General features: G+C 39.4%; 1 protein-coding gene across 2 annotated transcripts in view; it reads left to right on the forward strand.

Annotated features, from left to right (window-relative positions):
* The window catches only part of FYB1 (FYN binding protein 1), a gene marked incomplete at its 3' end in the record, with an annotated part of 78,767 nt that overhangs the window by 44,756 nt on the left and 8,796 nt on the right, over positions 1-25,215 (forward strand). The window contains exons 3-15 of one of the 2 annotated variants that reach the window (XM_080933576.1): positions 823-869; positions 3,005-3,024; positions 3,512-3,546; positions 5,437-5,557; positions 8,439-8,598; positions 10,090-10,234; positions 12,284-12,306; positions 13,492-13,561; positions 14,540-14,677; positions 16,396-16,421; positions 18,798-18,864; positions 21,824-21,923; positions 22,588-22,750. In XM_080933576.1, the coding sequence (XP_080789702.1) occupies positions 823-869; positions 3,005-3,024; positions 3,512-3,546; positions 5,437-5,557; positions 8,439-8,598; positions 10,090-10,234; positions 12,284-12,306; positions 13,492-13,561; positions 14,540-14,677; positions 16,396-16,421; positions 18,798-18,864; positions 21,824-21,923; positions 22,588-22,750 (1,115 nt within the window). The remainder of the gene's footprint in view (positions 1-822; positions 870-3,004; positions 3,025-3,511; positions 3,547-5,436; positions 5,558-8,438; positions 8,599-10,089; positions 10,235-12,283; positions 12,307-13,491; positions 13,562-14,539; positions 14,678-16,395; positions 16,422-18,797; positions 18,865-21,823; positions 21,924-22,587; positions 22,751-25,215) is intronic. The other variant, XM_080933577.1, reaches the window with a different exon arrangement.

The raw sequence follows: 25,215 nt of genomic DNA on the forward strand, positions 1-25,215 counted from the left end.
TTTCGTTATCCTGAAAGTAACGACAAACATTATGTTACCGAATGTCATCCACAGACGTTTCTGTAGATATGTCCCCAGATTAAACCCTGTCTGTTCGCCTAAAATATCAAATCAGTCATCAGCGGGACACAGGCCTCTGATCCCAGCACTCAAGATTATGAAGCTAGGAGGTCACTAGGTCTACTTGACCAGCTAAATAATAAGACTCTGTCAAAAAAAAAAAAAAAAAAAAAAAAAAAAAAAAAAAAAAAAGCCAGTTTTCAGTTTTCAGTCATAGGATGCTATGTGCTTTAACTTTGACGAAGATCTCACAGCCTAGAGCCTTTGATAATTTATGTTCCTATTTTATATGTTCATAAGTTTATCTCTTTAGCACGGAGGTTTGCTTAGCACCTCAGTGTTTCTCTTTTCCTTGCAATTTATTTGTCAAGGCAATCAGATTGTGGGTACTATGGCTAGCCTTGTCTAGGTTTTCTGACCGTGACTCTGTTAGTGAGCTACCATATTCCCTCTTCTCTGCTGCCGCCCAGAGATTGCTAACTGAATGCAAAGTTGGCTTGATCGCATTTGGCTTGTCTTTCTGAGTGTTTCATTTTTGGCTCGGGGTAAAACGTGTCACTAGATGGCAGTGTATTTTTTTATGTTCGTTATTATTATTTTATATGTGCGAGTGTTTTGCTTGTATGTATGAGTACGATTTGCATGTCGGGTGTTTACTGAGGCCAGGGGAAGGCTGCAGTTTATGTGCATATGTTCATGGATATTTTCATTTTCAAGCTTCTACTTTATTCTCATGTGTTGTTCTTTCTTTCTTTTTTTCAGATATCCTACAAATGAAGAAAATCAAGATAGTGTCATGCACTCTGATGGTAAGGAGTAACTTTTTTTTTTTTTTGATCTGAAGTACATGTTTGAATTAGTCAAATGTCATGGCATCCTTAATGGCCTATGCAGAGTCCCTTGATTTGCATATTTCTTAGCATTCTCATGCTTCGTTACCTTCTCTTTCTCACTATAGACAAACACCCTAAAATACTCAATGTGTATTTGTATATATTTTCACTATATGATTATATGAGGTATATATGTAATTAATATAAAAAGTAGATTATCAGGTTTTCTTTTTTTTTTTTCCTGGAGATATTTTATTTACATTTCAAATGTTATCCCTTTTCCCAGTTCCCCTCCATAAACTCCTATCCCATCAGCCTCCCCCTGCTTCTATTGCAGTGCCCCCCTACCCACACAACCCCTCCCACCTCCCCGACCTGACATTCCCCTACACTGGGGGAGTTTTCTTTCTGAGAACACTCGGCATAAGGATCTTCCGAGCTTCCACCCCGTTACTGTGCACACATTTAGTCTGTTGTTACCAGGTACCTTACAGTACACTGAGGACTGCACCCACATTCTACTGACCTCTGACTTTCTGGGGATCATAGAGATACCGCAGAGCTCCTCTGTGTGCTCAGCTGAGTAGGGTTAGAATTCTCTTCAGAATAGATGCCCCGCCTACAGTCTCAGCAACATGAACATGGCCATGCCCCCACCTTTCCCAGCAGAAGGATGCTTCATTAAGCTTTCTCGCCTTTTCTCATCTTCGTGTTTTATTTTTATTAAACGTATTCTATGGCACCTCCATACACTTATGTAATATGTTCTAGTCACACTCAGCCTTGCATCTTCTCTTACCCCACTCCCACCCACTTAACACCACTTCCCCAGTGTGAGTCCCCTTTTTATTTTATACTTTTGTTTTGTAACCACTGGATTTAGCAAGTACTAGCTTTGAGAGGATGAGTGTGAACCTCTCTACTGGAGTGTTAGGATCCCACTATTATCACAGAAATCAGTGTCTCAGCTAATTCATATTATATTTTTTTCTATCTTCTGCTCTTGAGTTTATGTACAGTGCCAGTGTTCTCCCAACCAAACTCAAAATAATCCATACTGGTTCTATAATTTATGGTGCACCTCTATAGTATATCAACTATAGATGAATGTGGGTATATGTGTGCATAGATTATATGACCGTATGGAAGTTTTCTTAGTCCCTGTCTTAGGGTTACTATTGCTGTGATGAAACACCATGACCAAAACAATTAGGGGAAGAAGGGATTAATTCAGCCTATGCTTCCACATCACTGTTCATCATCAAAGGAAGTCAGAACGGGAACTCAAGCAGGGCAGGAACCTGGAAACAGGAGCTGATGTAGAGGCCGTGGAGGGGTGCTGCTTACTGGCTTGCTCATCACAACTTGCTCAGTCTGCTTTCTTATAGAACCTGGGACCATCAGTCCAGGGATGGCACCACCCACAATGGTCTGGGCCCTCCCCCATCAATCACCAATTAATCTACAGGCTTGCCTACAACCCAATCTTATGAAGGCATTTTTAAAAATGGAAGTTCCCTCCTCACAAATGACTTTAGCTTGTGATACATTGGCATAAAAGTATCCAGTACAGTACCTGAACACTCTTTTCCTTTGTCCTTTCTGTGTGTTTTAAAGCAATACTACATTGTTGTTTTGTTATGGTTGAGCTTAGTAACATAATATCAGAGTATGGCTTGATATCTGGTAGAGTGTCTTTTACATTAAACTCTTGAGTAGTCTGTTTTGGTTTAATCACCTTAGCTTATACGATAACATGAAAGCAAATCCTCAAGAAAGAATGCGCCTAAGAGCATGAATTCCTTGTGATTTTCCCCATTGTCTATTATTTCATACAAGTGCATGCATCAAGTGTACTATGCCTTACATAAAGCAAATAAAAGGTACCATAATTGTTATTTACTTTTGCATTATCTTATGAAAATTAATAAAAGAACTTTGTAATTAAATTACAAGTGTTAAAAAAAAACTACCAAAGCACTATTTTATTTTGTGCTTGAGAAGGTTAAGTTCGGTTATAATTTAAATTGATATAAGTTTTATTTTATCCATTTGAAGTGTTTCTTAATTACAGTGTATTGTCTTGTTTTGTTTTTTTTTTTATCCTTTAGGTACTGGAAATCTAGAAGAGGTCAGACATTTTTATATTTCTTTTTCTATTGCTAAAATGGGAATGTTTAACAACTATTATGATTTGTGTCTTAGTATTATAAACAGACAAATAAAAAGGTTTACGAGTTTCAATGGTAGTTTTTCCTTTTCTAACCTTACTTAATGTAAATGCTTAAAATATTATTTGGCAGTTATTATGCTGACCCATGGTAGGGTAGTGTAGTGCTGAATGTATGTCTGGCCACACAGTTAAATGACTGAGAAAAGAGACTGTGATTTCCTTTACTTGTTCCTAGTGTTTCTCACAATTAGGGAAAAAAGAGAGAAAAGAAAATTTTAAATAAGCCAATTTAGGCTCAAATCATATAAACTCAAAAACATTTTAAAGAATAATTTGTCAATGAAATATGTGTTAAACACTTATTTTAAGGAATAATTTGTCGATGAAATATATGCGTGACCTTTTGGAATAATCACAGTTGGTAATTATCTGATTTTCTTGACAGGAACAAGAGAGTGAAGGAGAAACATATGAAGACATGTATGCATTGCTTTCGTTAACATAGTAACTTTCTTCTAAAATGAATACAATGTTTTTGTAAGAGGGCAGATGGGTGTGCAAAAGCACTAGGAAGGAAAGACTTTATTTATACAAAGGGCTGGCCTGTAATGACCTCCCTTATTAAACTACAAAGGACTAAAATTGGTTCATGTCTCCAAGGGCTCTACATGGGACTCTGGTGACAAACTACCACATGAGACCTGAAGCTACTTGAAAGACAGTCAAGGACTAGACTCTAGGATCTAAATCTAGCTCTCCCTCCCCTCCCCCATCCCTGCCCTTGTGTGTGTGAGGGGGATGGGTGTGTATCTTCAGTCAGACACAGAGGTATTAGTGGCTTATTGTAGTACCAGATGCCCATGTTCTGGTCTACTGGATACATATGAAAAATGACTACAATAGAGTTTAAAATAGACTACATTTTTTTTTAAAACTGCCTTAGCTTGGATTTTTCTTGCTGTGAAGAGACACCATGACCATAAAGGAAGACATTTCACTGGGACTGGCTTACAGTTCAGAGGTTTCGTCCATTATTGTTATGGTAGGAATTACGGCAGCATTCTTGCAGACCTGATGCTAGAGAAGGAGCTGAGAGTTCTACTGCATCTTAACCCACAGGCAGCATCAGCAACTGTCCCACCAGGCCTAGTTTGAGCATATGAGACCTCAAAATCAACTTCCACATTATACACTTTCTCCAACAAGGCCACACCTCCTAATAATGACACTCTCTATGGGCCAGTCATTCACACTTTTGAGTCTATGGGATTCATTCTTATTCAAATCACCACAGAAAAGGTGTGTAAATAGTAGTAATCTTTTTTAATGTATTTATTTATTCATTTTACAACCCAATATCAGCCCTTCCTCTCCTCCCAGTACCCCCTCATGCAAGTCGTTTCTCCATTCCACCTTCCCCTTCTCTTTTGAAAAGGGGAAGACCCCTGGGTGTTAACCTCCAACTAACACACACACACACCACTGTGGGACTAGGCGCATCCTCTCCAAGGCCAGACAGGGTGGTCTATTTAGGGGTGCAGGATCCACAGGCAAGCAGGTAGGCCACAGACTCACGGACAGCCCCTGTTCCAGTTGTTTGGGGACACACATGAAGACCATGTAGCTGTTCATCTGCTACATGTGTGCAGGGAGTCTAGGTCGAGCCTGTGCTTGCTCTTTGGTTGATGAGTCTGTCTCTGGGAGCCCCCAAAGGTCCAGGTTAGTTGACTCTGTTGGTCTTCCCTGGAGCTACTGTCCTCTTTGGGTCCTCCAATCCTGTTCCCAACTCTTCCACAAGACTCCCTGAGCTCCATCTTATGTTTGGGTGTTAGTCTCTCCATCTCTTCCCATTGGGTGCTGGGTGGAGCCTCTGAGAGGACAGTTATGCTAGGTTCCTGTCTTCGAGCAGAGCAGAGGATCATTAATAGTGTCAGGGACTGGTTTGATTGGATGCTGAGCTCTGGTGTCTTAACTTCCTCTGCCCAATTCTTCGCCATGTCCCATGAAGTCTCTGGATTAAAACATGTATGAGTAACTGTGAGCATGGGCTCACGAATGCCTAGGAAAGTGTGAGGTAAAGTTGCCCACATGTCAAGGACAGGGGCTTTCTGAACAGTGCCTGTCCCCTTGGGGTGCAAACTGCAGCGGGGAGGATGCGTGCTGCCAGAGAAGGTATTTGCTGCTATGGAACTCTTGATTTCACAAACAATCTCACAGAGCCAGAATTCTCACATCTTTAGCTTCTTACTTTCATCTCTCATCTTTGGAGACCTTCTTCTCCAAAAGGTGGGTAGACACCTCTCTGCACAGTGGTTCCTGACCTACAAACACCTATGCACGTAGCCACAAGTTAACAAATTCTATTCACAGAGAATCGTCCAAGGAACGAGACAAGAAACGGGAAAAAGAAGAGAAGAAGAGGTTAGAGCTAGAACGAAAGGAGCAGAAGGAGAGAGAGAAGAAAGAACAAGAACTGAGGAAGAAATTTAAGGTAAGAGCTTGCTTGCTGATGAATAAAGCCATAGCATTGTTTCTGTCCAAAACACCATTACCTTACCATCAAAAATGAAATGAGATTAAAAAACAAAACAAAACAAAGTATGATTAGCTTATATTTCATGAATACCAGGGATTTTATGTTGACAGAGGAGATGAATACACCATTACTCTGTGCCACGAGTCTGGAACCACACACAAAGATGTCCCAATGGCATATCACATGGGGTTGCAGTAGACAGTCTTCCTGGATGAACCACATTCCTTTGAGTCGCTAGAGACCCTGGTATCTGGATCTGAACTACATACATTTGTCTTTAAGCCCTCAGTTACTGCTATCTAAGACCTGCTGCCTCTTGTCACTCTTTAAATGCCTCCATTTCTGACCTTTATGTTCTCTGAATTCTGGTAACTGTGTGACCTCCACTGCTACTCCTTCTGCACTACACGCACGAGCTGAACTCTTTTGGCTGTGCCATCTTTGATGACGTAAGCCATCTGGTATGTTTTCGGAACCTCAGAAGTATTTAGAATGATGATGTGAATTACAAAACTATTCTTCACTTTTAAGGGAACTCACATGGTTTTCTTTAAACATTTATTCCTTTAAATATTTATTTCTCTTTAGAGAATTTGATACATGGAATTACAAAATGTGACTCATATATAACTTCCCAGTACAGTTGTTATGTTAAAAACAAAAGTTCCACAGCATGCTGTAAGGAAAACAACCAGCGTGGAGTCGTTTGGACAGCCTAGATTCCAATTCCAGCTGCACACACATGCTCTGTGTGCTCAGACCTATTACTCACTCCTTGGGATTCAGAGTCTTAGGCTTTAAAGTGAAAAGAAATGACATTTTTCTACAGTCTGTTAAGGGATTACATGAAATGTTATATAAAAGTTACTCTGTCTACTATGAGTTTTCATGAAACCTTGGAAAAAAGTCTTTCGTGATTCTATTATGATTCCAATGTGAAAACTAAGATATTTTACTCATTTACTCACACAGAACCCATGGCTACCAAGATGTAGATTCTTTTTCTTTAAAGGTTTATTTACTTATTATATATGACAACACTGTAGCTGTCTTCAGACACACCAAAACAGGGCATCAGATCCCATTACAGATGGTTGTGCACCACCATGTGGTTGCTGGGATTTGAACTCAGGACCTCTGGAAGAGCAGTCAGTGCTCTTGACCACTGAGCCATCTCTCCAGCCCTAAAATGTATATTTTTGAAGTAAAAGTTTAATACATGAAAATGCATGTAGTGTACTTTTCACAAGACAGCAGTCATAGTTTTCAAGGGTTTGAGATTAGTTTTGGGGGGGAGATAATACATTGTTTCACACATTGATTCAAATAATTTCGTTCCAAAGAAAAACAGAATATAGAAGTCATATCAGTCAATAAGAACTCAAGCGTTTGTCAGGTCTGAGGCCTCATGAGCTATATTTCTCCAGGCGTTAATAAATACCGGTATTTGTAAATATGAGAATACATTGGTGCCGTGGCATATCATAATTAAACATATGTTTTCTTTTTTGCTGACATATCAATTTATTGATATGAAAGAAATTCTTCTTTATTAAGAAATTGTCCTCAGAAACTGGCATGACCCTATATATTTCACTGAAGTTGTAAGAAAATGTCAACAAGTAACCAGTTATACTCTGAACACTGCATGCATTGAAGTTCAATGCAGCTGCAGATCTGTAATTCAAATATTCAGATTACAGATTGTTTACAAACAGAGGTCAATTATAATAAATCAGCTCAGCCCAAAACCTTTCTACTTGAGTCTGCTTTTACTAATAAATTCCATCATTGATATGATAGTTGGCTATCAATCTGTTCCAATTAACTAATATGTCACATAATTTACAACAACATAAGCTCAATGAAACAGTTTCTTCCCCCTCCCCCCAAAAAAATCACATTTCATACTTATTTGTCAAAAGGTGAAAGACACCTATTGAAGACACTCATTTAGGAAGAGAAAATTAGGATCTAGGGTCTCCTGACTTAAGATATATTATTCTCCTATCAATAAATCATAATGCAATTCAGAATATTAGTTATGAAAACTTTGCCTAGTGTTTATTTACTATTTTTGAAGATGTGTATAAAACGCTATCTTACTTGTAGCAGGTAGTACACACACACACACACACACACACACACACACACACACACACACAAACGTTGACCTGGTCTCTGTTGCGACACCTCTGTGGTTTTTTCCTTTAGCTCTTTCTCTGTTGTATCTTTTCTTCACTGTTCTCTCATAAATTACATCCCAATTGCAGCTTCCGCCCTCCCCTCCCAGCCCACCCCATTTACTGCTCCTCCATTTCTTTTTAGAAAGTTCAAGCCTCCCATGCATATGAACAAAATATGATAATTACGTCATAGTATGAATAGGCACCATTCTTAGTATTAAGGCTTAATGAGGCAACCCAGGAAAGAAAAAAAAGAGTCCCCAAAACAGTCAAAAGATTCAGGGATAGCCCCTGGTTGGTCCCACTCTTAGGAGTCCCATAAGAAGAGCAATCTACATAACTGTAATATACATGCAGGTCAGACACACTAGGCTTCCTGGTTGTCAGTTCAGTCTCTCTGTGAGCCCCTATGAGCCCTGGGTAGTTGGTTCTGAGGGGTTTCTTTGGTGTTCTTGATCCTTCTGGTTCCTGCGACCCTTCCTCCTCTTCTTCTGCAGGATTCCCTGAGCTAAGCTTAATGTTTGGCTGTGGGACTCTGCGCCTGCCTTAATTCTTTAATAAGAGCATTCACCGGGAATGATGGCTGTGGAATTAATGTCTTTCCAGGTTATATTTTTAGTGGTTTTTTTATTATGTTTTCCACCTTGTAGCTCACTGGCCCCATTCAAGTCATCCATCATGCCAAAGCCTGCTGCGATGTCAAAGGAGGGAAGAACGAACTGAGCTTCAAGCAAGGAGAGGACATTGAAATAATCCGTATCACAGACAATCCAGAAGGGAAATGGCTGGGAAGGACAGCAAGGGGTTCATGTGAGCGCACCTTTTCCAGGGGTTCCAGGGCTTCCAGAGCTAGTCAGTTCCTTATTCTCTCTCTCTCTCTCTCTCTCTCTCTCTCTCTCTCTCTCTCTCTCTCTCTCTATCTATCTATCTATCTATCTATCTATCTATCTCTCCATCCCTCCCTCCCTCCCTCCCTCTCCTTCCTTCCTTTTATGTGTGTGTGCACATGTACATACATTGTTTCTGTCTTATTTTTTTAATTTGAGAATTTCATATAACATTTTTGGTCATATTCACCATTCCCCCAACTCTTCCCAGATTCAACCCCTCTTTCTTTCTCAACCACCTGTGCATCTTCTCCCCACTCTTTCTCCCCCATTTATAGCAATTTATATTACCCAAATATTCTTAGAATTTTCACTGGAGTGTGGTCTACACCAAGGGCTATACTCTGGAAACTGACTTGTACCTTTCCAATAACTAACAACTACCAGTTGCTTCTTGGTTAGGGGTGGAACTTCATGTCCGTCTCCCCTCTCACACTGAGATCTGATCTGTCTAGGTCTTAAAAGATATTGTGAATACTGTCACAAGGGCTGTAAGTGTGTATGCACAGTTGCCCTGCTGTGTCCAGAGGACAGTTTCCTTCTAACTATCTGCCTTTTCCTGGTCCTTAAACGCTTTCTGTCCTTCTTCTGCAATATCCCTGAGCCTTTGGAGGAAGGGAAGTTATACATACCTTCCATTTAATGTTAGCATTCTGTAGTCTTAAGAGTATCTGCTGCACTTTTGCCACTTGTGGGTCTGTGTTGATTATCTAAATGTATCTACGTGTAAACAGAAGCTTCTCGTATAAGAGTTGTGAGTTGCCTTGATCTATGCCATGTGTGATCTAATGTATGTGTAATGATAAGTCATTAATGGTTAGTTTAATACTGTATCCATGAATAAGAATGATGGTAGTAGGTTCTCTGCCTAGCCATAGGTCCCTTTTGAGTTAGCATTAGATCCTTGTAGACATTTATGGCTCATGTTAGGGCTATGCTACTGGGTAAACAGAGAGGAAAAAAATACAATTGTGAGTGTAATTTTTTTATTTTAGTGAAGAGCAATGTTAACTTTTACAAAAGTCATTCATTGTGTTCTTCATTTCTGTTGGGGAAAAAAAAAGAAATGTCTTGCGAACCACTTTAGCATGTTCACATTGACTCTTGACTTGCTTTAAAATGCCACAGGTTAAATCTCTGACAGAGTATATAAAACCACAGAAGGTCCTTAAGTCAAAATGGCAAGCAAAGAGATTTCATTAATCTTTAATGAAGTGTCTTTGGCTATATTCATGTGTGCACCCATAGGTGTGCACACACACAGCCAGGGAACCAAACCCAGAGCTTTGGGGAAGCTAGAGTCTTTCCCAGTCCTAAAGAGAAATTTCTAATAGTAAGAGAGCAATGGATACTTCAAATTAAACTCTCGGGTGTTTAATCTTCAGTCCCCTGGACCCTTTTCCCCTTTTGGTAGATGGTTATATTAAAACAACGGCTGTCAAGATTGACTATGATTCCCTGAAACGGAAGAAGACCTCCTTCAGTGCTGTCCCACCGAGACTTGTTGAAGATGACCAAGAGGTCTACGATGATGTGGCTGAGCAGGATGCTCCTAACAGGTGTGTGACACAGACAGACAGTAAGCAGACTGCTGTCCCCTTGCCAGACATCACGTATTTCAGGATTCCAAAATTTTATCTAGTGCCCCCAAGCACCAAATTAAATCACCATGTACAACAACCCCAGTGTGAGTGAGAGCAAGACCATGTGAAACTCCATTATCTTATTTTACTGTTGGCCACACACATCAAGTGCTCCTTGAAATACAGTGGGTATTTTTGTGTTAAATGTGTTGTCTGTTATACAACACTCTTGTGTAAATAAATATTCATTATGAGTTGATCTTAGGGACATGCCTAAACTAGTATGATCTGGGAAACTATGAAGTAGAAGAGGTAAAGTATCACACACACACACACACACACACACACACACAAACACACACACGCACGAACGCACGCACACACACACACTGTTTCACCCTGTAATCTCTGAGTCTAAATAAGTTTCTTGTTGTGTAAAAATATAACAGGAATGAGAATGGCTTCCACTACAACTCAAGTATATCAAATCTCGAACCCTTATGATCCCTAGGTATTCAGTAATGATCCAACTTTCCAGTGTGTCATTACTCCATTACATTAGAGTGACATTTTCTCCTAGAAAAAAACAAACTTTTGTGGAGCAGAGGGACAAAAACGAAGTATTCAAAAAAGAAGCAAACAAAGACATCTTTTCCCACATGCCTGCTTATTAGTTTCTCATGGCTACACTGAAACACTTGAGACCTTTGACTCATAAAGAGGAAAGGGTTATGCAACTAGTATTTTGGAAGTTCCAGTCTGAGATCAAGGAAGTGTATGCACTACCTACAAATATAAATAAGTCTACCCTATAGACGAAATGTGCACATGATAGCTCCTCTCCTAGCACATGACATTCCTGAGGCATTAGATGTGAGAATCTCCAAGAGGAAACATATCCACTAGGAACATCAGCCATCCAGAATGCAATTAATTCTAAGGATTGCCTTTTTAGGGGAGTAGCAGAGAAAATAGATATGAAGGTGACCACTAGAGATAATGTGACTATTACTTTACAAATCGGTTTCTAGAGTATGATGTACTGTGCCTTTCTACAAAGTTCCATTGACATTAGTATGCCTTTATTAATTATCCAATGGTCTGAATCAGACTAGCTCCTTCCACTGTAAAAGGAATGTTAAAGTTAAGAACCAGGAAACAGTTATCCTGTATGGTGATGCTGCTGGTACTTTACACAACATCAAACTGCGGTTGGCATACAGCTAGCTATGTGCAAAAGGAGTTAGACCCTCAGAATCCTGGATTCCTTCCTGGGAAAAAAAAGACAAAGTCGAAGAAGCAGACGTCTTACATTTTTCCAGTGTCTGCATGTGGCTCTCATGGGATTCACACAGGGAGACACAGGCCAAAGTATATAACTACAAAAGGTAAAATGGAAATTTCTGACTGTTAATCAAAAAAAAAAAAAAAAAAAAAAAAAAAAATCAAACCAAAACCTACCTGGGTTTTGAGAGGTAAAAGTCCCATCAAGAGATCGGCTTAATTTTTTTCTCTTAAAACAGAGTATAATGATATTAGATTAAGAGTTAGATTCTGTGGGTCTGAGACACTGAAAAGGAGTTGAATTGGGGCAGTGATAATTGTCCTAATTGACTCCTAAAATAACACAGGGTAGTTTTTAAAGAAATTTTAAATATAATGTGTAATTACGGAAAGATGCCTAATGTGAAGATTCTTGAAAACAAGCAGCTTTTGGTTGTGAACTATGATCATTGTTTCCTGTCAGGAGCTCACTGTTTCCTGTCGGGAGCTCACTGTTTCCTGTCGGGAGCTCACTGTTTCCTGTTGGGAGCTCACTGTTTCCTGTCGGCTGCTTATTGGTTATTGGTCACCTTGTTGATCTGTCACTCCCTTATCGACTACATTTAACGTTCTTCTTGCTCTTCGTGTATTTCATCCGAGTTTTAAATAGAATGTTAATATTTACAGTGTGCCCAGTGTTTGAATTTCTATTCTTAAAAACCAAATTAATTCATACGTTTTCTATTTCTGTTTTGGTCCTAGCCACGGTCAGAGCGGAAGTGGAGGTGAGACGTTCTCTGTTTGCAGTCTTGAATATGTTTGAATATGTTAATGAGAAAACACTTGAGTTTGCTAATAGTAAGAGGAATTTTTTATATTTCTGTACAACAAATTAAGGATTGTAAATATAATTTTACTGACACAGTCATTGTACTATAGGAAGATTTCTGTGTAAGTATATATAATAAACTATCATATCCTCCCCCACCACATTCTCCTCCTCTTCCTCTTCCCCCTCTCCTTACTTTACCTTTGCTGCCCTAGACAGTTTCTCTTCTGCTTTCTTGTCATATATACACACATCATTTTATATATCTGTATAGGAACCAGAAATAAAATACTCACTGTGCTCTTAAGATGGAAAAGTACTAGTAGTCTGTGACGCAGATTTAAGTCCTGGTCACCAAGTGCCCATGATTCAGTCACATCTGTCTTCCACGTCTGCTGTGGGTCGTGTGACTCTATCTATGCGGCAAACTATATGACTACATTGATGATGCCTCCTTGAGACCCCTGATATTCCCAGTAGCAAAGAGCTCTAATTCTCTCACTGAAAGTTATATATCACGGTCATTTTCCTGCACGTACAAGGTAGTCAACAAACAATTTGCTAAGCAAATACTTGTCTAGTAGCCAAGCTCCTCAGGGCACAGTGTAACAAACAAAACAGAAAGAGGGGTTCAGTTTAATATGTAGGCATTAAATGTGACTTTTCCCTTTGTAGTTTCTTTCCGTTACTATTAGTATCTAGAATCACTGTTCATTCCATTTAATCTTCATAAATCAGCGTCTGAGTCGTTTCTTAAGTGTCTACTCACTGTCAACTGAATTTTTCTTACTAGCTCATGTCTCTTTTTTCACGATAGATATCTAATTCTAAGGTCCTATTACGGCTTACGTTTGAATTTAATCATATTAATTCTTACCCGTGCGTTTTACATCAGGTCCTGAACACCTATCATCACTCATTTCTTTATGATGCCTTTGGCCCTAAAATGCTTTAAAATAATCAGTTAAAGCAACTGATTAATGAACTAGCTGTGTGATAGTAAAAAAGATAACGTTTTCTATATAAATGCCTAATAGGAAAAGGGATGCTTTCCTGGGGCACATGAGAGAGAATTAGTATCACAATCAGATGGCTTGTAAGTGATCAATTGACAAAGGTTTCCTTCCTTACCTGGATGAAGGGATGTTCCCACCGCCACCGGCTGATGACGAAATCTATGATGGGATAGAAGAGGAAGAAGCAGACGATGGGTAAGAATAATCATTAAGCTGCTTTTTCCCCAAGATGTTACATATATAAAAATTTAGTTTTCATCTCCAGATAGTATAAAAATAGAAAATACTCCCCTAAAATTATGGGAAGTTGACATTAAGGGTAAGTCACAAAGAATAATTGTATCACACTGTAAATGAAATAGTAGTTTGAAAAAATCTCATTTATGAGAAATCAATAAAAGGAAAAGAGGACCAATTACAAGAGATGTGGATGTTTTTGTTCTTTAAAAAAAAAGTCTCCCAATCATTTATCTATTAATCAATAATCTTTTTAAAGCCATCTTTAGAGTTTATTGGTTACATGGCTGGCTGTGGTGGCTTCTGCATAATAACATAATTATAGCTGGGCGTCAGGGCTTACACCTCTAATTCTGGGACCCCAGAGGCTTAGCAGAAGCATCATTTGAACCCAGGAGTTCAAGGCCAGTCTTAGCTGCTTAATAAACCCCGGGATAACCTAAGCGACAGTATGAGATCCTTTTTCAAGTAAATTAAGACCATTTGTTATATGTGGTAATTTATAGCAGAACTGGTGTTGAATATTTATTTCTTTGCTTAATAATAATTGCCTTTATTTTATAATAATATTTTATAAAAATCTTTTGAGTAAATAAATCTTCCTTCCATTTTAAAATAACATAATTAAGAAATAGTGTATATTTTACATTAGTCATAAAAAATACCAAGTAGACATTCTAAACTTAATTCTAGATGACTTGACCTAGCTTTATGTTTTAGAAATCTAAATAATCTAACTGAATAAGTAAGAAATGATGAGCCTGGAGAAAGAAATATCCACTTACCAGAATTTATAAATCTAAAACACCATATTGTTGGCTATAATTTACTATTATTTATGGTCAGCATAGCATAATTACGTAAACTCTGAATGTCCACACAATGTCTGCATGGTTTGCTGATGATTACATTCTGTCAATGCCTGATGCTCCCAAGATCCGTGCCGCAGGCTGACGAGAAGACAAACGCGTGGTCCTGGGGGATTTTGAAGATGTTAAAGGGAAAAGATGACAAAAAGAAAAGCATTCGAGAGAAACCTAAAGTCTCTGAGTCAGACAATAATGAAGGTTCATCGTAAGAGTCAACTGACCGCCTTCAGTGCACAATAACCACACTAATATTGGTTTAACTGAGTGCTACTAATATCCTGTAACCAATAAGCAAATCCTGACGAACTTACACCACTTTTCTGACATTTTCCATTAATCATCTTACACTCGTCTAACAGTGTAATTAATTACATCAGAGGACCCCACTTATTCTGAAATTACTATGTGATTCTAAGATACACTCTACTTGCCCTGCTAACTTGCATGAGTACCATACACACATGCACATATGCACACACTTGCACACACTCAAGCACACACAGTCATTCATGAACATTCACACCACTGGGGCCTCTCTCATTGGTACAGTCATCTAAAACTTTCCTACTCTGATTGCAAGCCTACATTTTACTGTGTGGTGTTTTATTCTGGCTACTTTCAAAATCCCATATTCTCTACTAAAAGTTAATTTATTAAAATCTAGGACATCATTTAAAATTTTTTTCTAAATATAAAATTGAAAATTTTTACAATATTAATTTATTATCTTAATTACATACATATGCAGATCTGTTCCCAGTGTTTCAGATTTATAGAAATAACTAATGCATAAATAATCTTCAGCCTCAAAGCAGCCCCTTAGTGTAAATTCCATGTATATAAATTTGAAGGATCTTAACCACATGAAGATGAGCCTTTCTGTTTTGCATTTTTTAATGTGTTTGACACATTTAACTGAAGCCCTTATAATTTGTTTTCACACAGCCTTCCTAATTTTATCGTTTTGTGAAACACCAAAGAGCAGTCAATAAACAGCAGCCTTTCTATGTTGAGGGACACAGAACAAGAAGTCTTCTCTTGAGCGACATTGTTCAAATATAACCTTCCCTTGGAGTTAAAGAAAGAGACTTTTCTGCCTTGTTTGCACACTACCAAACTCGGATTTGGAGTGACCTGAGTGAATGTCTTCATATTGTACTTTAAACAGTCATTAGTGTGCTGTATATGAATCTTTCAGAAGTGCATGCGTGTGTACCTGCTTTCGTGCATTCGGGTGTGTTTGTGCCTGTGTGCATGCATGTGTGTGTGCGTGTGTGTGTGTGTGTGTGTGTGTGTGTGTGCATGTGTGTGTGTGTGTGTGTGTGTGTGTGTGTGTGTGTGTGTAGCTATCACAGTTCAGAAAATAATAAAAGCAAATTTCCTTTTCTGCTACAACTAAACGCACCGGATCTTGGCCCCTCCCACTCCTGTCCATCACCTCTCATTGCCTAGTTTAAGAGTACATTCCTTTCTTATTCATCACTCTCCAGTCTGGTGTAGATATGGACATCCTGGAGAAATGTGGTCATATTCCAAAGACTGCTGTGGATTTTGATTCTGTAATTTCAGTCCTCAGTTCAAATAAACAACTTGGGCCAGGCCTATGGATAACATGAGGCTCCAAAACACTAAGTCCATTTAATGCAAAACTAAGATATTGGCCTAGCAACTGTGGGCAGCATAAAATGACTGTCTTCACTCTCGACATAGTTGTGAACAACAAAACTAGTTCGAAACCAGCCTCAAAAAGTTCCAAATCTATGGCTAGAAATTAATGTCGAACAGAGGATAAGAAAGGCATGAAAATCAGCAGGTTAAACCACGCCACACCTTTAGACTATCCATTCACCCCTGCATATAAAAAACTAAGTTCAGGGTTCACAGTACTCTGATTTTAACTATGTTCTCTCCTTTTTTTTTCAGTTTCCCTTCTCCTCATAAACAGTTGGGTATGTAGTAAAAACTAATTATGCCTTTTACAAGTCATGTCTTACAGGTGTGGTGGACGGAAGCCTTGACTGTCTTCCCTATGCCTGCTTTATGTCCTGACTCAAAATAGCAAATATACCACACTGCACTAACGATTTTGCCCTAGATGAGTCCAACTACCCAACAATAGAATAACAGAACCATAAATTAAAATTCATGCATTAGATACTTCTCTTTTGTTGTGATAAAACACCATTAATCTTCCTCCCAAAGCAGTAGGGTCAGGCCTGCCCCAGCGGTTACCTACTCCTTGGTACCCACCCCTGTATTAGTTCCTTTTCTATTATTACAATATACCTTGCTGAAGGCATTGTAGAAGAGCAGGAAGCTGAGGGCTCACACCTTGAACCTCAGACAACAGCAGAGCGTGAACTGATAACTGATAACTGTCTTCAGCTCTCACAGCTACCTCCAGTGGCAAACATCAAGACCAGACCTGCAAAGGCTGCCCAAACAGCATCACCAGCTGGGAACCGGGCTGGCCATCAACTCAGATGCCTGAGACTATAAGGGACATCTCATTCAAACCGGCACAAATGGCTTCAAAAATATTAATCTGAAAGCCATTGCGGCATAGAGATAAGTGGAAAGCAGTGACTACCAGTGTGAGCCATGGCCCCACCCCAATTTCTCGACATTCATGACTCATGCATAAGAATGTGTAAAGATATGCAGAAGGCACACAACCAGATACCTCCAGATATCCCCTTTTCAACTCATATACTTAGGTTGAATTGGTGGGGGAGTATAATACCTTCATCTTGGTACAGTTTCAATTGTTGTTTTAAAACCCTGCTATGACAGATCTTTTAACAATTTTTAAAATTTTTGCTCTGAATGAAACAAAATGTTGTCTCTAAAATACTGGAGGACGTTTGAAGAGTTTATCTACTTAAATTTGTAAATACGTTTTTAAGAGTATGTCGCACTGGAGATGTGGCTTAGTTTGTAGCATTGAGTTTGATCCAGAACTCCATAAGCCAGGCGTGGAGGCTATTCTTATCAGTCTACCACACCATTCATGGCTACTTTTCTTTTCTTTCTTTCTTTCTTTCTTTTCTTTTCTTTCTTTCTTTCTTTCTTTCTTTCTTTCTTCCTTCCTTCCTTCCTTCCTTCCTTTCTTTCTTTCTTTCTTTCTTTCCATCTCTCTCTCTTTCTTGCTCACTTGCTCTCTCTCGCTCTCTCTCTTTCCTTTCTTCCTACTTGATTGCCTTCTTTCATTTTGGAAGGTTTCTTTCTGTAGCCCTGGCTGTCCTGGATCTCACTCTATAGCACAAGCTGTCCTCAAACTCATAGAGACCCACTTACCTCTGCCTCCAGGGCACTGGGATTAAAGGCACGAGCCACCACTGCCCAGCCCAGCTCATGGCTACTTTTCTATCACTGTTGTTTTGCTGTTTCTCATCTCTTGACGTATACTATTTATAGAAATGAAATTTTTTTGAAGGCAGTACAATTATACTATCACCGTAGGGCATAAACTAATACCTAATAAATCACTAAAAGGAGACAGTGGATTATAGAGGATACAGATAGCAAGATGAATGGGTGGGTAGATTGATAGATATATAGATAGACAGACAGACAGACAGACATTAGGGTGAATGCAATAGCACTTCCTAACATGTAAGAATCTGCTTACTACTGCCAGTGCCCAAGAGTACTGACCCCTGTCCACTGTTACGAAGTTCTACTGTTCATCCACTGATTACACTTGTGAACTTTTAGGTTTTCCTCCAAATAATGAGAGTTGTAATCATACTCACTGGTTTCCATTGTTACTTTGTTCATGTATTGATTTTTTTAAAGTTGGATGCTCATATTCGGAATGTAAAAACTTCCTTCCTTCCTCTCTCCCTTCCTTCCTTCCTTCCTTCCTTCCTTCTTCCCTTCCTTCCTTTCTTTCTTCTTTCCCCCTTCCTTCCTTTCTTCATTCTTTCCCCCTTCCTTTCTTCCTTCTTTACTCCCTTCCTTCCTTCCTTCGTTCCTTTCTTCCTTCTTTTCTCTCTTTCTTTCTTTCCTCTCTTCCTTCCTTCCTTCCTCCCTCCCTTCCTTCCTTCCTCCCTCCCTTCCTTCCTTCCTCCCTCCCTTCCTTCCTTCCTTTCTTCCTTCATTCCTTTCTTTCTTCCTTCCTTTCTTCCTTCCTTCCTTTCTTCCTTCCTTCCTTTCTTCTTTCCTTTGAAAAGTAGGTGATACCTTTAGTAGAAATGTATCTAGACCCTGAGAAATCTCTTACTGGCTATGGGCAGTCTTCAGTTTACAATATTGTCTCTGAATGTTTATATCAAAGTTTAAATGGACCATGTTTCACCATTTGATGTTCTGTCTTTTATTAGATGTGGGAGAAGAGGTTTACGATGATGTGGATGCCTCAGACTTCCCTCCTCCACCTGCAGAGATAAGGTCATTAAAATGCTTTCCTTACACTGAAGTGTTGACAAGGAGAGTGCTCAACAACATTGAGCAGGAGTACAAATCCGGCGTGGTGTGTGTGTGCTGTGTGAAGTGTGGGTTCTGCTGACCCTTTTAAAGCTGTGCCTATTTCTGATCACAGCTCTCACCTCACAGCTAGGCTTATGAGCACATTAACCTAACCGGCTCTCCTCTGTCCTACTCCTTTCCTTCCTCTGACCCTGGACACCAGTTCTGCCTCTGGCTCCCTGACTAAGGTCTGCTGGCTGCTGGTGACTCAGCACCGTCTGGATTTATTCATCTATGGGAACATACACTTGAGACTCTGCTCATAAATCATTTCAGTGATTCATCTTCTCTTGTATTTTTACCCTTTTCCTTGACTCCTTTCCCCTTGAATACACTTCCTTCCTTTCATCCTTCAACCTTCTTCTTCACTCTCCTCCACCAATGGTTTCCTTGGTGAAAAAAAAATTTATTGATTAGGAGGACTTTACTGCATGTACATTTTTGTTCACAAAATCATTAGGTTCTCAAAATTTTATGCCAATTTCTTTTTAAGTTTAGAGTGAATAATAACTTCAGTTTATCCAAGATTTGCATATAGGAAAAGAAGTTAAGATCAGTTAGGATAAAAAGAACACTTTTCTGAAAAGATAGGATGCAATGTGCTAGAATCTTGCTCATTTTTGAATCACCATATGAGGTGATGTGTGTACAAAAGCTAGAAAACTCTGGCGGCGCACCCAAGAAAGAGATGAGGAAAAAGATAGTAGAGTTGATTAGCTAGCGAGCGAAAACAGCATTAACGATTCAAGTTATGTCTGCTGAGCTGTACTGAAGAATGCAGGAGAAAATGTCAAGTATTTACTTTTACCGAATTAAGCCAATTTGACTGAACTACAGACAGTATCAAGATCAAAGAAGCTGAAGGAAAAATATGCTGATGTACACAGATGAAGATCAAGTTCTCCAGGCAAAACAAGAAAGATGAAAGAAGATGCCCTTTCGTCGTCTAAGAACGGAAAGTCTACCCTTAGTCACCTACTCGTTCTAATATTACTCACCATGAGGACATTGTGCCTGTCTCTGATGGGCTTTAACCGTTTTCTGTTTTATATTACTCTAGAAACACCCCCACATCCCATTAGTTGGCTCTCCAGGAACTCAGAGTCACATCCTGGCCCTTTGCTTGGAGCAAAACACACACCAGCTGATTAAACTTGACCAGATATGACCAGTTCTTTTCCCCCTTACCCACTGTTTGTTTTCAGAAATTAAGACAACTCTATGTTTTTAAACACAGTGTCCTATTTTGAAATAACTTGTGTCAAGCACCAAGGCTCTGGTGCATCTTCTGTATTTGTTCATGTGCTGATGCCAGAAAGCTAATCAAGGCCAGCAACCCCACCAAAGCCTGCATCAGGAAAGGAAAGAGGTCCTAGGGATAGATACAGGGCATGAGGTGGGAAATAGCCCTTGTTCTTTTCACAGTGAACAAGATAAATATTAATAAATAAATAAATAAATAAAATCAAACATTTTCAAAATGTCACAAGCAATTTTTTCCTAGATAATCAAAATGAAAATTAATATCACTCTTCCCACCTATTCTAGTGTTTTCTTTAAAAACTCCCTTCTATGGGAATTCGCACTTCTTTCCAGTCATCTGTACTGAACTTTTATATTCTAATGAGCAACTTAATGAGATGGCTAAGGTAAAGGTCAACTCTTAAGCTATTGTCTTTAAGATGTTCCCTCACAATACCAAATAGTAGCTGTTATGTACATGCTTCTGGTTAGCCAACACTTCCCTTCTTCCCTGCACCTCCATTTGTTTATGTGTTATCTTCCTCTCCTGGGGATCACGTCTAGGGTGTGGTGTGTGAGTGCCTCCCCCACGAAACTCTGTCTTCTCCCTCATCACTCCATTTTAATCAGGTATGGAAACAGTAAGATAGATACGCTTTATAGGTCATAAAACTAAGTTCTTTCGAAAAACTCTCTGGAGCCTTTTATTAACATCATCTCTGCCATTCAACTTTGGAGAAAGAGCTAGAAAATGTACAGCGTTCAAATGTAGGTCTAATGACATAAAAGTATGGAATGCCAGCAATTTCCTCTCATTAAGTTTTGTTGCTGGTACAGTATGACAGTAGACCTTTTGGTCACTGTGTGACTCGTTTGTATCACTTTCATCAACCCCTTCTGTATGTCAGAAATCCACTGTTGGTTATAATGATAAGTGCTGAGTTAAGAGCAACATCGGTCAAAAAGGGCTGGTGGTACCTGCTTCTAATCCCAGCACTTGGAAGGCAGAGGCACATGGATCTCTGTGAATGTTGAGGCCAGCCTGGTCTACATAATGAGTTCCAATGTATACAGTGAGACCCTGCCACCAAAAAAAAAAAAAAAACAAAAAAACAAAAAAAAAAACCAAAAAAAAAAACAAAAACAAAAAACAAAAACAAGCCATTTAAAATTTAATATTAAGAATTAAGGGCTGGAGAGGTGACTCGGTGGTTAAGAGCACTGACTGCTCTTCCAGAGGTCCTGAGTTCAAATCCCAGAAACCACATAGTGGCTCACAACCTTCTGTAATGGGATCTGATGCCCCCTTCTGGTGTGTCTGACAGCTACAGTGTACTTATATGAATAAATCTTTTTTTTTTAAATTAAGTCTCTGTGGCTGGACAAATGGCTCAGTGGTTAAGAGCACTGACTGCTCTTCCAGAGGTCCTGAGTTCAACTCCCAGCAACCACATGGTGGCTCACAACCATCTGTAATGAGATCTGATGCCCTCTTCTGGTGTGTCTGAAGATAGCTACAATGTATTCATACACATAAAATAAATGAATGTTTTTAGAAATGAAAAGAATTAAGTCTCTATTATGATCTATTCTTTTCTATTACTCATTGTGTTGGCTTACGTGTGTTCTACCACCCTAGTCAAGGTATGAATGTTGGAAAGGCAAAAACAGAAGAGAAAGATCCCAAGAAGCTAAAAAAGCAGGAAAAGGAAGAAAAAGACCTAAGGAAAAAATTTAAGGTATGTAATATTTAATACAATTCAGAGTTAAAAGATAAAAAACTTCAAAGTGATAAAAATATACAATTTTTAGCACTGTTAACAATATTATAGTTATCTTTCATAATTTTTCTTTGTGACAAATATGTTTCAAATTGAAATGTACTACTTAATAAATTAAGCAGGCAATAATACGTGTTTATATTCTTCATCCTATGATAACCACTTAAGAGTTTATGTTCTTTGATAAAGTGATCATCTGTAAGTCTTTGTTATGTGAAGTTGGTGAGGTTTGAGTTGGCTTAGTTGCTGTCACAGAAAGTAAACAGCCCAGTAGCATCTCAAAGAACAAGGTGTGGTTTCTTTTGGCTCACAGTTCTAAGCTACTGCCCACTATGAAGAAATCCTGAGGGCAGGAGCTTCATGGGGCCGGTCCCTTTGCATCTGCTGTCTGTCAGAGCAGACAGATACAAATGAGTGCTCAACTTGTTCTCTCCGTTTTATACAGTCCAGGATTCCCTGTCCAAGCAATAGTCCCATAATCAACATAGTTCTTTCTGTGTTGGCTAAGGAATTTGAAATAAACTCCCACAATCCTGTATAGAGCAAAACCCTTCTTAATACATTTGTCAATGAATTACTCTAATCATTCATATCAGTAATGTGAATCTATTTATTTTTTCAGTATGATGGTGAAATTCGAGTTCTCTATTCAACTAAAGTCGCATCGTCCTTAACTTCTAAAAAGTGGGGAGCGAGAGATCTGCAGATAAAACCTGGGGAGTCGCTTGAAGTCATACAAAGCACAGACGATACCAAAGTTCTTTGCAGGAATGAAGAGGGCAAATGTAAGTGGTTCAGACACCACCCTGTGTCTTTAATAGCCAGGCTGGTTACAGCCACGCTGGTTACAGCGGGCTCTCCTTTCCCTTAACTCATTTTGCTCTGTGGTTTGTGAGTTGTAACAGGGTCTTTTGAAGTTATAACATGATTACATCATCATGCACACACACACACACACACACACACACACACACACACACATACACACACACACAAAGAAAAATCGGGCATGAATAAGAACCAGGGAGAAGCTGGAGAAGTGAGAGTCAGGAGAGATTGTGTGTTTGTGTGTATGTGTGTGTGTGTGTGTGTGTGTGTGTGTGTGTGTGTGTGTGTGTAACTTGCTTAGTCTGTATAATGTTACTTGTATATAAGTTTTCAAGGATGACCAATTTGTGCACTCTTCCCCAGGGAAGACTTCCTCCCACTCTCCGTGTTCTTCCATCTTTTTAAAACAAGAGTGGAGGCCAAGAGCACCATTAGTGGGAGAACACAGGCTTGAAAACGACAGTGGAAACATTGTATACACTTCTGTAAACTTTCTCACTGACGTCCTTGTGATTTCTAAGCTCACTGATACCTGCTTCCGTTCTAGACAGTCAGAAAGTCTTATCTCCACAGGATGACAGTGTAAATCTCTTACTCCAACCCCACCCCATAGGATGTATTTTGTTTATCAGAAAGACATTCTTTAGGTTGTATTTAGCTTTAGTGTGACTTCCTCGTTTTAAGGGTGATTATAGAGCAGGATAGACAGTGGCTCAGCAGTTAAGAGGTCTTACCGCTCTTCTAGAAGACCCAAGTGTGGCTCCCTGCAGCCGTATCTAACACTTCACAAATAACTGTAACCCCATCTCCAGGTCATCCAATATCCTTTTCTGGCCTCCACAGGAATCTGCACTATTGTGCTCATAACTCCACACAGACATGCACACACACATAGTTAAAAGTCAAATACAATACATGTTAAACAAGAAGGTTAGAGAAGGGCAGGCAGAAAAGCATTGTTATCAAACTGACAGCTCCGGAGTAATCAAACGTGGATGCTGGTGCGGGTCCTGTTGGTTACCATCCCACCAGGTAGTGAGCAAACTAGGTAAGTATGCAGATCAGATAAAAGGTTAAAGGCTGCTCCTAGGTATCTGTAAAGGTATTCAGGATGTTGAGCAAGCTAACAGAGAGTTCTGGAAGCCAGAGAAAAGCCCTCCACAAATAGAACAAAATGGTTAAATATTACCAGAAATTGGGACCAATGAGTACTAAAGTGGTTGTAGAGGGAGAAATACTAAAGAGCGTCTGAGACTGACTTTCGGAGTGTTACTCTAGAATGGTTGAATTACTGTGCACGTTTGTAAAAGGAATGAATTATGCTGTCTTCGGTAGAGTCTCCAATGCTGTGAGAAGACACCATGACCAAGGCAGCCCTTTATTATAAAGGCAGACATTTAATTAGGGGCTTTCATATAGATCCAGAGGTTCAGTCCATTATCCTCATAGCAGGAATCATGGCAGCATCCAGGCAGATGATGTTAGAGAAGGAGCCAAGAGTTCTGCTTCTTAATCCAGAGGCAACCAGGAGAGACTGTCTTCCGTGCAGTTAGAAGGAGGGTCTCTTCTGCAATGGGTGGGGCCTGAGCATAGAAGGAGACCTCTGACGCCCATGCCCACAGTGACACAGAGGTCACACCTCTGAACAGTGCCTGCAGGTCAAGCATGTTCAAAGCACTACATATGCTTATCACAAATGAATGAGCCTCAGAGTATGGTTTATTTGTCTGGCTTTGTACGGTACTGGTGGGTTACTCTTACTCTACTTTCCTAATAGCTGGACTGGCTGCTTCCCCATGTGTGGACTCCCAAATGCTTGCTGTTTGAATCTTTCTGGGTTATTTAAGCTCCAGCAGTGTGGTGTACCTGGGGGTGGGGAGCATTTCACTCTGACACGTGTTGGTGACCTGATGGAGCCCTCCTGTTCTCCCTCGGAAATGTCTCGATGATCGTCAAAACTAATGATGCTCAGGCATCTAATATGTCCATTGGAATACAACAATTGTGCGGACATCATGGAGTGAAGTCTGATCTGGATGTAGGTTGCGGTCCCTCAGGTCAAACCATTGTGGAGAGATCTAACAAAGATTTAAAGGAGATGCTCATAGAACAGAAGGGGAAGGGGGAAGGAATATCCCAGGGATAGATTAAATAACACTTTGCTGACTTTGAATTTTTTTTAAGTCAATTAAACAGTTAGCACAGCAGATAAAAAGCACTGGATTTTAGAAAGGAAGAAGAGAGAGAGCTTGAAAAATATTTTCCATTTTAAAATTTAAAAAAGGAGAGCCAGTACCACAAGAGACCTGGAGTATGTAAATTTTGCTATACTTAGCATAAAAAGAATTATTTTTGTAATAATGCTTACAATTTTATATATTCTTCTTCAGAGAGACTTTTTTTAAAGGCTTAGATAAAGAGA

Source organism: Micromys minutus, assembly GCF_963924665.1.
Source record: "Micromys minutus genome assembly, chromosome: 20".
Classification (NCBI taxonomy): Eukaryota; Metazoa; Chordata; class Mammalia; order Rodentia; family Muridae; genus Micromys; species Micromys minutus.